Source organism: Drosophila subobscura, chromosome A (genome assembly GCF_008121235.1).
Source record: "Drosophila subobscura isolate 14011-0131.10 chromosome A, UCBerk_Dsub_1.0, whole genome shotgun sequence".
NCBI classification, from domain to species: Eukaryota; Metazoa; Arthropoda; class Insecta; order Diptera; family Drosophilidae; genus Drosophila; species Drosophila subobscura.
This window is the reverse complement of record NC_048530.1, coordinates 8610683-8625860: the sequence shown is the minus strand read 5'-3', so window position 1 is coordinate 8625860 and position 15178 is coordinate 8610683. Positions and strand designations below refer to the sequence as shown.

At 51.9% G+C, this 15178-nt stretch overlaps 1 protein-coding gene across 1 annotated transcript in view; it reads right to left on the bottom strand.

The window, feature by feature from the left end:
- Positions 1 to 15178, bottom strand: part of LOC117903570 — a 47828-nt gene that overhangs the window by 6945 nt on the left and 25705 nt on the right. The window contains exons 13-14 of the mRNA XM_034815777.1: positions 5130 to 5627; positions 4271 to 4450 (exon numbers count right to left, since the gene is read on the bottom strand). Of these exons, the coding sequence (XP_034671668.1) occupies positions 4271 to 4450; positions 5130 to 5627 (678 nt within the window). The remainder of the gene's footprint in view (positions 1 to 4270; positions 4451 to 5129; positions 5628 to 15178) is intronic.

Genomic DNA, 15178 nt, shown 5'->3' with positions numbered 1-15178 from the left:
TGTGAAACCCTTTGGCCTGCAGGGCAGCGGGGCAGACCCCGCATGACAATTCAAAGAGCTAGAGGGAAATATTCGGCTTTAAAGAGCGTCGCACATGGAGCACTTGGAGCAGCCACCCACACGGCACACCCAATCAGCGAACCACTCAGCCGCCGAATCACCCAACCACTCAGCCCACGCTCCCACTTCCAGTAAGAGCGAGAGGCAGGGAGAGACAGGGAGAGACAGGGAGAGACAGGGAGAGAGCGATGCGAAGCGCATAAATATTATAACGAAATTTGAGCTGCCATTTCACGGCAGCCAACAATTTGACAACCTCTTTTGAGCAGGAGCCAAGGAGCCGCGCTGCCTGCCCCTCAGTCCCTCCGTCCCCCTGTCCCCCTGCCGTGTGCTACTTTCCACGAATTTGGTGATATTGTTATTTTACAATATGTAAAACGTTTACCCGGAATTCGTGCCACTCCCGCCACAGCCGAGCATTGCGCCACCGATTGAACTCTTGAGCTTCCGATGAGCTCAAGCGAGCGCCAAGGAAAACAAAGGAAATGCCTGGAAAAACAAAGCTACAGCAAGGGGAAACTAACCCCCGATGCATTGGGATCTCCTTTTGGCTGTGGCACTGCCACTGCCACACCCATGCCCCCCCAACGCCCCATTATTAATGTCATTAGCTGCCTCGCCAGCTGTTGCTTCCTCCTGCTGCCACATAAAAATTGATTGCGGCACGCATCAAATCTGAAGCTGGAGCTGAAGCTGAAGGTTGCCCCGCAGCGGAATCGTCTTGCCACCATTTCGCTGGCCATTGCCACGCCATTCTGCAACAGAGCAGAGCGGGGGGCAGCAACATCATTAGAGGCCATTAAACTTTGTGTTAAACAAAATCAAAATCAAAATGAAGTCCCTCCTGTGTGGGGACTTGCAGTCTCCCCCCTGGCTGGGGAAACTCTCGCGACTTTCACAATTAGAAGAGTTTATGCCCCAAACATGTTGCACGTGTCCAGCTGGTGCTGCTTGAGTGGGGAAATTGGTGTGGAAAGTGGAAAGTGGAAAATTCCTTCATTTCAATTACTGCAAATGCCAATCATGTGGCAGCTGGAGGGCGGATGGGAGCAGAACTCCTTGGAGACTGCTTGGGACTGCTGCAGCATCTTGCTCTGCTGCCTGATTGAATGATTGATTGCTTGATTGATGCTGCGCCATTCCGCATCCATTTGCCTGATCAGTTCTGCAGCCGGAGGGGGAGCTGCAGCTGGCCATTTCCGCTGAAACGACACTGCCACTCCCCTCTCCGACCCCTTGGAACACATCAGCTAATTCTCTTTGACAATGTAGCAATTTGCATGGCTCGTTGTGTCCTGGTAAATGGCAATTTAATAAGTCCACACACATCCCCCGGCGAGGGAGGCCAGCTGGCTGCTAACTGAGTTACATTTATGATGATGAAGATGAAGGCAAAAGGCAAAAGGCCAAAGGAAAAGCAGGGAAAGGGGAGAAGCATGCAGGACATGGCGGGACAGGACAGGACAGGCAACGAGCAACCACACGAATGGCCCGTGCCCGAGGTGAACCGGAGAGCCGTCGCCAGACCCCAGCGAGCCCTTTGATTTCCGGTTAAGGCGGAAGTCTCATTTATGCACCCAACCCAACCCTCCCTCCTGCTGCTGCATGTGTAGCTCTTACAAATTGTTACAACGAGCCCAAAGCCCAGGCAAATGGGGCCAGTGGATTGTATTTAAAGTTTCTTTTTCCTCGAGCCCCGACAGCAACAGCAACAGCAAAAGCAAAAGCAACCTGTGTATGCTCTGGCCGCCAGCTGCCACAATACCGATATGGATTCATTGCAAGGAAAGATCCACCTTTGACACATGCAAAGATATTCGGGAGAAGCTGCCCACCTCCTGTGCGAGCGGCAGGAGCCGCATTGGAGCTTGTCTCAAACGTGGGGCCACAACTCTGCCCTGCGCTGGTTAATGTTAGCTCTGAATTTTCCTGTTCTTTCCATCACAGAAGCCACAGCCACAGCAATGGGCAGGAGAGTGCAAGGCGGGAGATGGAGCTGGAGCTGGAGATTAGAGGAAGCCGCGTTGCAGAGTCAACGCCGGCAAGCGGATATCCGCAACAGCAGCCGTGGCAGGGATGAGAGGGGGGAAGGCGGCACAGCTGAGCAGCAAACATCAAAATATTTCAGCTCCATTGATGGTGCTTCGAGTGAGTCTTGCCTCAGTCTCCGCTCCAAGGGCTCAGGATTCGATCTGCATGCCGTGTGGGGCAGATCCTTGGACCCTTGAGTGGCAAAAATAATTTGTCAGACGATCGATGGCCAAGGCAGCTTGTGGACAGCACTCGGGGCAGGGCTGCGTACCACTTGAGAGCCATTCGGAAGACTTCCATTTGATTAGGGCGGCGACGGACGAGCGGCTCTGCTTGATGAAGGTAGAGGGATTTTATTTGTCTTCCACTCTGATTTGTTTGGGGACAACTTAAAAAATCAATTTGCCCGCCACACAAAGGGAAGCCGAGGCCTCGTCCGGCTGCAGGTGCCACGGGGGCCGCCACGGGGGCAGAGCGGGACGCCACGTGGAAAATATGGAAAATTTGCAATTTGTTTTGTGGCAAAGTTTCTGACACTTTTCCAGGCCAAACACGAAAACAAACAGCAAAGTTTCGTTGGCCAGTTATGGCAGCCTCCACGATTGTTACCTGGAAATACCAGAGCCCAAAGCCCAGCCGAATCGGAGCGGACGGGACAGGCCAGGTCAGGTCGGGACTGGACTGGACCCACATATATGAAGCAATTCATTTTAGTGTTTGACTTTTGGCCGTAAACAGGGAGCCGAAGGGAGGGAGACGGAGGCCAAAGTATGGCAAACTTTTCCTTATTAAATGGAGAATCGTTTCCTGAGATCCCTGGCTCTCCCTCTCCCTCTCCCCCTCTCTCTCTCTTGTGGAACTGCCTGCCAAATTGCGAATTGGCAATCAGAGTCCACATGGAATTGTTTATAAAGTACGAGGAACAACGTCGCATATGCACATGCTCCCCTCTCCCCCGCCACTCGCCACTCGCCGCTCCTGTCCGTTGGGTGTGTCCGTAATATAATGCTAAAATATTCATAAATTGCCACAAGCGGGAGACCTTCATGCCCCGAAACAGAGATAATAAGCCCTCCCCCCGGCAGCTCCTTGCTGAGCCTTGGAGTGGAGCCATCAAATTATACGCAAATATTGAATTAATGAAATTATTGACAGGCGAGTGCGCCTGTTACCAGGGTGCCAGGCTGCCAGGCTGCCAGGCGGCAACCAATCTCTTGGGTGGCGAAGGGTGGGGTGTCCATGCACCATCAGCATCATCATCAGCGCTCTGCCTGGTGGCCCCACTTGTTGCCCGACAGTTTGTATGGGCTTCGGCGTTCAATGAATTGCCACAAAAATTATACAAAATGATTTGCCAAGGGTTCAGTCAACCTTCCCGCAGAAAGACCGCTGACGATGTGTGATCTCCATTTGGGGACTGTCTGATCTTCATCAAGTCTCATGTTTGGACGCCGCTCCCACAGATGGTATAAAATATGCAAGAGCCAAGGGGCAGGAGGAAGGAGGGGGAGGGAAGCAAGGCCCCAGTGATGACTTGACACAATGCCAGACTCTGCCCCAGCCACAGCACACACAGGCAGACGTGGAGAGAGCGAGTAAGTGTATCAAAAAGTTGCAACACTTTATGGGCCATAAATATTTATGCCTCTTGTTGCTTGTTGCTGTTGTGGGCGCACTTTGAGGCAGACACAGGCACAGGCACAGCCACAGGCAGAGCCAGAGCCAGAGCCAGAGCCAGAGCCAAGAAGGGCAATGTAGCAAAATATTTTGGCAACAAAATGCAGGCCGACAGGCAGACAACGTTGACAGGGCGATGTTAACGAGTTTGAAATTGAGCCCCAGACTCCCAGTCTCCCAGCAAATTGCAGGCAAATTCTGTTGGACTAAGCACAGCCGTGGGACATGCGAGATTCTTCCACATGAAGTCTGCCAAAAATGTCAATTAAAAGTACCAACAAAATGCAGCAAAAACGAACACCGGAGAGCCGGCTCGAGCTGGTTCACGGAGCGAACGATAACTCGGAATTGAGGCATCGAAAAGCGTTGTCAGGCCTCGTCCCACATGTCTTTGGCCGCTTTTATGGTCTAGGGCACTCGCTTTGATCTTCGGTTGCCGTGGCAAGGTTTAATTTTCAATCAAGCAACGCCCTGGGGGCGGCCCACCCGCGCCCGTACTCACCCCCAGCTCCACGTAGAAGGTGTATATGGGATAGGGCAGGGCAATCACCATGCCAGTCAGCCAGGTGGCACAGCAGCAGACGAAGCCCGGCAGGCGGCCCTTCAGCGGATCGTTGAGCCAGCGCATGCGATCCCAGGCAATCAGAATGTGCGATATCATGGCCACATGTAGCGGAATGTCCTGCAAGAGACAGAGGAGAAACGTGAGAACAGGAGCTGCCGATATTTTCGCGCATTTGCCAGCTTTAAGTCACACATTTAATGCAACTTGTCAGCCTCTGCCACCCATCAATCATTTGGCAGAGGCAGGGCGGGGGCTAAGCCACTCTTTGTGTGTGTCCTCTGGCTGTTGTCTGCCTGTCTGCCTGCCTGTTGTCTGCCTGCCTGTTGTGTGTGGGTGAGCCATTTGTCGCCCTTTTGTGATGGCAATCAAATCAAATCATATCCCGAACTGATACGGCAACCATTTGGATCTGCCTGTGCCGCTGTCGGGCAATAGAATCTCCTGCAGCGTCAAGGCTATAAATGTAATCATTTGTCTGCTCCACAGACTGAAGGGCCCATCGCTGTGCCGCCAGATATGTGGCCCACCGAATCCATTTTGTCTCCCCCCTGCAATGCCAAGGACTGTGGCGGTGGCCTGAAAGCCGGAGGTACAATGATTTGATTTGCTTGTAATTTCTGCGCTTGTGTGTCCCGTCAGTCAATCAGGACGGGTGTTCCCGTAATGAGGTGCGGCAGCCACAGACAGCGAGCTGGGCCAGAGATTGCTCGATTGAGCGGAACCGGATGATGCCATTTCCACTCAGCAAAAGCAAAAGCAAAAGCAAAAGGTACCTAAAAGTAAAGCATTGACTCACCTGTAGCATGGGCAGAAAGAAGCACAGGAACTGGCCGAAGATCCAGTTCTGGATGAGCATCACCATCAGCGAGACGGGCAGGACCAGGGCGCACTGGACGAAGTGGCACAGGGCCAGGTTGATCAGGAACGAGTGTGTCACATCCTTGTACAGGCGGTGGTACATGATGTACACGATAATTGCGATATTCAGAATCACGCCGAGGATGGCCAGTGCCGCGTATTGGATGAGGAAAAGCCAATAAACCGACTTGATGCTCGCCTTCAGGTTGAGCCGCTCCATGTCGGCTGTCGAGTTGACGTGCCAGTCCAGGAAATTGACAATCGCCATTACGTACTTCTCTGGCATGTCCTTTAGCTTCTCGCCACCACCACCACCGCCGCTGCCGCCGCCGCCACCGTCACCACCGCCCGAGGTGCTCGCGGCCAGATGGTACTCATCCGCCGCTGCCCCGCCGGCACGCAGATCAGTGGATGACATTTTGTATTTCGTATTCACCTGGAATGACATGAGCAGAAACGGTTGGTTAAGCAAACAGAAAACAGCGTTGGGAGGGGAGGCAGCCGAAGCAGAAGAATGCCCTGGACGGAACAGGAGCCTCATGCCAGAGGGGAATGCTCAGCAAATATCTGCGTCCCATCGCAATGTATTCATTGTAAAGGGCACAAGTATTTGTGTGTTGTTCAAGCAGACAATTGACGTCTTTGCTTGCACTCCGAGCTACATTCTCGTATGCAAAACATCGTCCCTGCCGCTCTGTGTTGTGTCTGCGGTTTGGGGCAAGTTTCGTCAAGTTATGCACCTCACATCGATGGACAGCGACAGAGGTTGGGCCAGGCACCCGACAAACATTTGAAATACTCTGAAGCATTCGTCTGGCTCAAACTTTTCACAGCCAAACAAGCAACCCTCCAACCCTCCTACCCTCCAACCCTCCAACCATTCATTCATTCGTTTCATTGTTCTGCTGTGGCTGTCGTGCAATCGTTTGGGTTGGCTTTGGGTTTGTGTTTTGTTTTTGCTGTGCTTTGTCTTGCTTCGATTCGGGATTCAGCATGCAACATTTTGTTGAAGGAAATTTGCCAAAAAGGATTCCGGGCAGCGGCAGACTGCAGTCACTCCCCAGGCCGCCGCTTGTGCCCCACATGACATGGAAATTGAAAATCTGTATGCAACGTCTGTCTGCTGCATGGGGGGGGGATCAGGTTCCGCTGTGCTCTGCTCAAGGAATTCCAATCTAGACGGAAAGACTGAAATGCACTCGGAGAAAAAGGCAAGACACGCGCCACAGTGGAAATGTTTCAATTTGAAGACTTTTTCTCTCGCTGTACACACTGGGGGCACGTACCACAGGCACGCACACACACACACACACGCACACACACGCAGACATGCTCCTGCCACAGAAGCAGCCGCAGACAAACATGCCACGCCCACTTGGGGCTACGCCTGTCCCTGTCCCTGCCCGCTCCACGAGAGGCTCTCCGTTGGTCTTCCGGTCTTTCGCCTTGCTGCGTTTTCGAGGCTGAAGAATCCTCCCCCCCTCCAGTTTGGGGCGGCAACTTCCGGTCAATTTATTGTTGCTAATTCTTTTCTTTACTTTCCACAGGGAGCCCACAGGCCGCCTGCCCCCCAACTGTCCTTCAATTTTCCAGTAAAATTTGGAATTTTAACAGCAAAATCTTTGCTTTCACGCCACCCTGCGGGGCCAGCTGCACGGCCGCTCGGTTTGATGACCCGTGCAACGTACAACGTGCAACGTGCCACTGCAGCTGCTGGCTCACTCCTAATTCTGTTTGAACATGCCATTTGGTAGGCAGAGTTCGGTTGGGCGGGGAGCGGCATGGAGTAGCTCCTTGCTCCCAGTGGCTTTCTCTATGTGTGCGAACATTTCTGGGCGAGCCAACTCCCCAACTCCCCAACTCCGCCAACTCCCCAGCTGGTGTGCGGCAGTGACTGCTGAGTGAGTCTATTATGCCGCTCAATGACTTGCCATCCCCCAAGGGCGGTGCTCCCTTGCTTCCATGCTCCCTGACAACTGCAATGTGCAGCGCGTGTTTCCGCTCTGATTCATTCGCCTTTCAGAGGCTGACGATGTTGTCCACTTGTTGAACTAGCTCTGATAGCCATGGAGCAGGGATTAGCGTCATCCGTTTGTCAATTATTTCGCATGCAAAGTTGTAATTCCATTCGCAGATCGTTCGCCACTTGATGTGGCTTTTCCACAGCCGCAGTCCTTCTCCCTGTGTGCCACCTCTCCCCTGTGTCTGTGTGTGTGTTAATTAGCTTAAAATGTTGATAGACAGCGTGCGGCGGCTTGTGGCTGATTTTGCTTTTGCTTTTGCTTCTGCTTCTGCTCTGGCTCTGGCTCCATTGTTGCCTGCAGCTTAAGGACTGACTTTTGGAGCCTTCAATTGGCTACAACTTCACTCATCATCCAAGCAAAACCCAACAGCCACGCCGCAAGAATCAAGAGGCAGCACACAACTTTCTGCATCAATCACAGCCCACTGGGCGCTGTTAGATCTCTGTTCTCTGTTTTGCTCGGTCATTAGGCGACAGATCCAGCAGCCAACCAGTGGGGAAAGTTATCAAAGAGAGGCGGAACTCTACTTGCTAACTGCTAACTGCTGACTCAAAGTGGAATTGGAATTGCAATTGCAAGTGGCAGTGGTTCATTTTCGAAGCGATTTGTTTGAAACAAGTTCGCTGTGTGCTCCATCTGTCCGTGTCTTTTCCCTTTGATTGGAGTCTTAGCCGCGAAACTGTGCAACTGATTTGGCCATTACTGAAATGGTCCATGATCTTCATTACTTTATTACTTCTTCTGCTTGTCTGCTTTGGGGGCTGCTGCATAAATCACTTTCCATCTGAGCTGGCTGGCTCATTACTCGAACGAGGCGAGTGTGGGCTGAGGCGAGAGGTTGGGTAATGGGAGGCCAGACACAGGACGGCGAACAGAGACTTGCAGACACCTCCAACCATGTGTCTGCCTTGTATCCCGTGCAACCAACAAGGAGTCAAGTAATTAATACTGATTTCCCTTACGCTCATCGAAGCGGAACAGCGCACAGGAGCACAAGGACGTGGTACAACAAAGAGGGAGAGAGCGAGAGAGCGAGAGAGCGATACAACAACGTTTAGCAAGTGACAAGCAGAAGCGACAGGCAACAACTTTAGTTTGTGTCTCGAGGTCCTCCGCACGCTTGCAGCTGCCACCTAAAAGCCTCCAGCTCCGGCTTGGTGTCGTCTTTCGGAACTTTCCTAATTAAGCAAACGGAAAACTAAACGCCTCTTCGGCCTCACAGTATGGAGTTGTATCCCTTGTGCTGATTGCCAGCCAGCATTCAACATGCCCTCGAGCTTGACCACCTCCGCAAATAGGACACCGAAATGTGGCCGGGCAGGCATTGAATTGGCTGGCAGGGAGACGGAGCTGCAGGGGGAGACAGAGACTGTTTCGTATTCGATTTAATTAAAGTGCAATCTATGCAAAGCACAGAGAGTGTGCTGCTGCTATTTACACATGAAATGTGTTCGTGGATTGCCATTCGAAGCTCGCAGTGAGTGGCCTTGGACTGTCGTCGCCTGTGTGCAACGTGCAACGTGCAACATCCAATTATTTGTGCGTAATAGATGCGAAGTTGAACATTGAAACATTTGCCAGCAGTTGCGAGGTCAACTCATACTCTCTCTCTCCAGCTCCATGTGCTGCACTCTTCGAGGGCAAATCAAATATATTGACAGCATTTTGGGCTTTCATCTTCCTTTGTTTCCAAACGTTTCCACAAGGAGCAGAGCTGTCTAATTGAATTACTTGTGGCCAGCCTGCAGCCAATGGACATCCGCTTGGCTGCTTCTCCTGTTCATCAGAGATCCCAGAAACTGCAATTTGCAGATTAACTCTCTGCCAATAAATCTCAAAATTCTGCATTCGTTTAGGGTGTCTGCCCATTCGGCTGATTGATTTGTTGCCTAGCAGCAAACATAATCGCAATTGTCGCCTCGATGGTATCTGAAAGTCAGTAAATAGATACGAAACGAGAGGTTTATTGTTTCAGCTGCCACCGCCACCTGCCGCACGCTCAAAAGTATGCTACATAAAACCCAGAGCAGAGAAAGAGGCGGCAGCCACAGTGGCAGTGGCAGTGGCAGTGGCATGAATGAGTGAGCGAGTTAATTGCTCAGCAGCACGCAACGCGGCGGCAAATGTATTTTAATTAGCAAACAAATGATTTTGATAGCTGAACCACGCCCCCGCACCGCCACACCGCCCCACTGCCACACTAATCCCCCTGAATCCGCGATATCAGAGACAAAGCCCCCCAAAGCCGATGCGGCCATGAAATCAACAAAAGAGAAAAACGACAGAAAAGAGAGAAAAGAGAGAAAAGAGAGAAAAGAGAGAACCCGCCCCAGAAATTATTTGGCCATCAAAATTCGTCATGTATAACGAGTCGCACGAGTGCGGGCAAGCGAATTGAATTGGAAGCGATACAGTACACATTTTATGCACAGATGTACACACAGATACGTGTGTGTATGTGTGGCATCCTCCCTTGGTTGGTGGGGAGTGGGAGTGGGAGTGGGCATGGTAATGCACGCCTCTTAGGCTGAAGCGTCCATAAATTAGCTGGCACTGAGGCGACACTCGAGAGCGCTCAAAAACTTTTATCAGGCTTTCCGCAGAAACTCCTCAGCATTCCTCTCTCACACGCCTGCCCCTGCCCCTGCCCCTGTCACCGTTTGGGGCATTCCTTATTTTTGGCGGCTGGGGGGGAGGGGTGCGAAGACGAGCCTCTTCAGCCTCGGCATTGACTGATTATGGCTGCCGCCAGCAGGCAAATAAACACACACAGGAAAAGGTAAGGCAGAACGACGAGGAGGAGCACAGGGAAATTGATAAGCCAGTTGCTGGTAAACACACGCACACACACACACACACAATCGAACTTGACAGTGGTGTGCGTGTGTGTGTGTGTGTTTGTGCACTTTATGCTTATTGTTTGCGCCCACTCTGCCCACCCCAAGCCAAACAAACGCGCAGAAACAACGAACACTCGAATACCCTTAACGCGCAGGAACTTCTCCCTTCTCCCATCCCTCCTCGTGAGTGCTGTGTGGCTCTAGCTATTTAATTGTATTATGTGTACACGCACACACACACACACACACACACACACACACACAAACACAACACGCTCAAGTACGAGCAGAAGCGACTCAGCTGACTCCCCTCATTCGATTGCCTTTTGCTCACTGACTAGTCTTGGCCCATGGCCCATGGTCTGTTGTTGTTGTTGTTGTTGTTGTTGGAACATTTTCCAATTCCCAATTCTGCACTTCGTCTCGAAGTTTGCTTGAGTGTCCAAATGCAGTGCAAGGACATGTACGTCCATTTGCCTCTCGGCTCTCGAAGTCACGCACCATTCCCCATGGCACTTGCTTCTTTGTCACTGCCTGATGGACATCAAACAAATATATGCAAAGTTTTCCATAAAAAACTGGAGACGTGGAGGGCCTGACACCACATTGCATGCGAATAAGAATGGATTTGAACTGCCTCCGGCTGAATATCCCAATCAGAGAGCGACGATCGATTAGTCGTAACGCCTGCCTGGCTGCCTGTCTGCCTGGCCTAACATTACCCAAGTAGTCCATCAAAAGTAGTTTCTGTTTACAAATTTATGGCATTTGTAATGCGCAGCCCTCGGGGATAATTGGGAGCAGGAGCTGCTGCATTTGCCAGGTGCCCAGATACGATTCGCCCCAAATAATTGCGCAATTATTTGATTTGCGCACTGCGCCTTCAATTGCTGTAGGAACAGTTCTGCACTCCACTCCAGTCCACTCCAGTCCGCTCCACTCCAGTCCAGGATGTGGATATCGCATATCAGCAGTGGGGCGGGGAGTGGCAACTGGCAAGGGAGTTGCGCACTGCGGCAGCATTATCGTTGGAGCTGAGGCTAATTATTTTAATAGCGCCAATCAAGCCAATTTACACAGTCGAAATGGGTACTGGGCAATGGGGAAATTCCAGGAGGATGGTCATCAGTGCAACAGTTAGTAAGCCCCGACCATGCCCCCACAATCAGCGGTGGAGCGTGCAGATAATTGCATACTCCTCTCCCATGGACAGACTAGAGCGAGCTGCCCCGATGATTCAATGATTCGCTCATGGCATATCCCATAGTTGTGGCACTCAAAGTAATTGCTCATCCTCCTTGACGCAGTCCTCAGGCTCCAGGCTCCTGGCTCCACTTCCCTCCCCCACACTCCAGGGACTAACTCTAAACGGAAATTGATTTTGCAAGCCGTTGGCTAATCCGCTTCAGAGGGATGGGACTCCTCGGCCCGCAACTTCTTAAGCGTTGCCAGCTTCCATCGATTTTTATATTTATTTTTTCCCCTTATTTGCTACCCTTTTTTTATTGTGGCACTCAAGCGAGCGGGCAGGAGGAGCAGTGGAGAACAAATAAATAAAAGTGAATGCTCCTGGATTATACGATTATTCGATTGGCAGGCTAATCGGACACCACAAACGAAACCAGCAATGGAAATGGAACTGGTAACGGATGATGGATGATGGATGTTTATGCAGTTTTTTCCTGGCAAAGAGACTTCAATGTTCGGTTTTTGATACGTTTTTTGTTCTCTGCCCCCGCCCGTCGCCCTTTCATTTTATTCGATGTTGCGCCACGCTGGCCGTGTTCTCCTGCTCTGCTTCCCCACGATTCCACAGTGAGAGGAACAAGACAACTATAAAAAGCGCAAGACGAGAGGCGAGGCGTGCGGCTAGATGGCTCCGTCGATGAATGGATGGGTGGGCGTGGGTTGGGTGGGGTTGGGTAGAAATTGACAAGTTTCTGCTTGAGTGTGCAGTCAAAGAGCATTGGCTGAGCTCTGCCTGTGGCTCTAGCCTACGCCTGGCCTGGCCTGGCCTGGCCTGTCTTGTGTGTGGGTGTGACGACAGCAACAGCAAGGCGAAGGACTTCCCCTTCGTTTCGTGGGGCGTGGGGCGTGGGCCACGTCGGTCATTGACTCTCGCAGCTGCAATTTGCTGCAACGGGTAACTGCCGCCAGCCATTGTCAATGGCAACTACAAATTTCAAAGCGACTTCCAATGTTGTACGTCGTTCCAGGCAATACAGGCAGCAAGAGGGAATTGATTTTGGTCAATGGCCTGTGGCCTGTGGCCTCTGGCGGCTGTCTCCCTACCAAAAAAACCTCCCAGATACATGGGAATAGATACAGAAACAGAAGACATATAAACGTTTATATGTATGCACATGAACCGTAATCAAAACGAGCGGCGGATGGCCGCCGCCTTTCGCAACTTGCGAACTTTTGTTGTCTGTCAAAATGTGTAACGGTGCGTATGATTAATCCTGAGGAGGCTTCTGGGGCAACTTTTGATTCGTTTTTCGAAATGAATTTCAATAACAGAATCAGAAACAGAAACAGAAACAGAAACAGGGGAGGCAGCAAATGTCACTAATTGCAAATTAGTGCAAATATTTTCGATTGAAATTGTCCCGCAGGAGGAGCAGAGCGATCCCTCTGGGTGTGTCCTAATTGTCCCTCTGGATCTGCTTTTCATTTGGACTCTTTGCATGTGCCTTGTGGACCGCAGCGCCTCCTCCTCCTCCGTGAGGATCTGAGGCCCACTCTTGACCTCGTCGGCGGCTTTTGTGTGTGGGGCGGGCGCTGCCTTGACTCGCTTTCGGTTTCGGCTTTGGACTCGCAATGCTTGAGGCATCTCAGTGGAAATTGCTTACGCGTTGCGGTGTAAATACTTTCGGCATAGACTGTTGCCTTGCAAAAGATTTGAGACTGAAGCTAAAGCTGAAGCTGCGCCTGGGGCTGGGGCTGGGGCTGTGAGCCTTTTGCCTTTGCATTTCGAAATAAAAGCAGGAGGCGGGAGCGGTGCGCTTTGTGGCTGCTGCAATTCCATTTCAATGCCACAAGCCATGCACCCACAGAGCGACGAGAATACTTATGGTGCGAACAATTCCCGAGATTAAAAAGTCGCTTCGTGATAATAAATTCCCTTCAAATGAGGAAAGGCGCCCCCTCTGGGTTGCAGTGCCCACGTTTTGGTCGAGGGTAGCAAATGTCGAGCCGTGGCCGAACGTGCCAGTTGGCCAACCCTTTGCAAATAGCTGACGGCACACTCTGCATAATTGAACAAACCCCCTGCTGCCCCTGCCACTGGGGCGTGCCCCGACTATTGATGAACTTCAGGCCGTTACCGCCGAGCCGCCGAGCCGCCGCCGCCGCCATTGTAGGCAGACGGCGCGTGGGCTCAACTTTTGCGGCTTCCTTAACCTCTGTCGCAATGTGTCCCCCCTCCGCCACCCTCTTACAGCCTGTGGTCGAATCTTACACCTGCTCGCACCTGGGGAAGGCTCTTCTAAACGGTTGACAAAGGCTTCCTTCGTGCCGGCAACGTGAACAGCAACAGAGTCTGATTTTTGGGGCGGGCACATGCCCTGGGAGCAGCAGGCCACAGCCGCAGTTTGATTAGATTTGAGCCGAAAGTCAGAGGAGATTCGGGAGGCCGCCAACCCGCCCGCTCTAAGCCCATCAAATGCCACCCTGGAGCCGCCACGGCTTTCCTCGTTATTCATTAACTTTAATGAGTTCATTTAAAGACGGGAGCAGGAGTAGCAGTTGGGCCAAAGGAGGAGAAGGAGGAGCAGCTTGGCGGCCTTTGCCGATTTGCGGGCGGGCAATTTTAAAAGGCTTGAAATCGAGGCAAGGTTCCTGGCTAATTGACAGCCAGATGACAGCAGCCGCCAGATGAAAGGCAGCTGCGACGCGACACAAGCCCCCTGGGAGTGGTTGGAAATGGTGGAACCTTTTAAAGCTCCCGAGGCGACACAGCCTGCCGTCAGCTAATTGAATTGCATCGCTAATTTCGGTGCTATTAGCTGACGTTTTAGGTTGCCATCGCTGCCGCCCGGCCAAGATGGCCAGCACTCAACACTTGGCCAAAGCGTGGTAGAGCTGGAGGCCAGCAGCGAATGGCAACGATGAACATTTAAATGTGTGGCACACTGCCCGACGGAAGTGCAAGCTCAACATTTGCATTCAAAGTCAAACGAGAAGCGAGAGAGCCATTGAAGGTGGGACACAGAAAGGGGCAAAATCCTTGGGAGATCCTTACAAAAAACTGCACATTCGCGTACATCTCTCCGTGGGGGGCGGTTCTCCCGCCAGTGGGTCGTCTTTCTAATAAAAGAACGAAGAGAACAAAGCAATTCCAAGCAGCCAGATGATTAAGGGGCAGGCTATTATGCAGCATTATGGCCATCAACTGCAATTTTGTGGTCCCACGCGCCCCATTTCCACCGGAGGGCAGGTTCCCTTTGTTAATAAACAATTTCATCATTTCAGACGTAGAACGGGGAGGGACCGAGTCAACGTGAGAGACCTTCAGAGATCGGGTTGAACGACAGCAGTCAGCTTTTGGCAGGGTTGCGCACAACCCACCAACAACTGGTGGCTACAAGCGACATTCTCACGGATTTCGATAAGCAGCAATCAGCTTTCGCCCGGCATGTGAGTTCGCTCCTCGTCTGGCCTTTTGATGATTTATGGCAGCCAGCAATCATTTATTGTCGAAGGCAATCCCACGAGGGGCGCTTCCCCCCACCCAAAGTGTCTGCTAATGAATTTAATACGAGTTTTTCGCGGGGCGCGGGGTCTGGCTTGCAACATACTTTCAAGGAGCTACCATGCTCGGCTTGAAGGAACTGTTAAGTGCCTCCATCTTTGGCATTGCCCTCTGCGTGTGCCACAGTGCGCCTCTGCCACTGCTTCTGCCACTGCCTCTGCCACTGCCACTGCCTCTGCTGGTGGCAGCAGAGCGTGACAACATTTTTAATTACATGCCACACGGGCGCAATCGGCAGTGTCAGTGGCACAGCAACAGACAGGAACAGGCAACAGGCAACGGGCAACAGGCAACGGGCAGCATGGAAGGATGGCAGGATGGATGGAAGCAGGCAGACATTCAAATATCAAGTACGACAACAAAGCTGGAA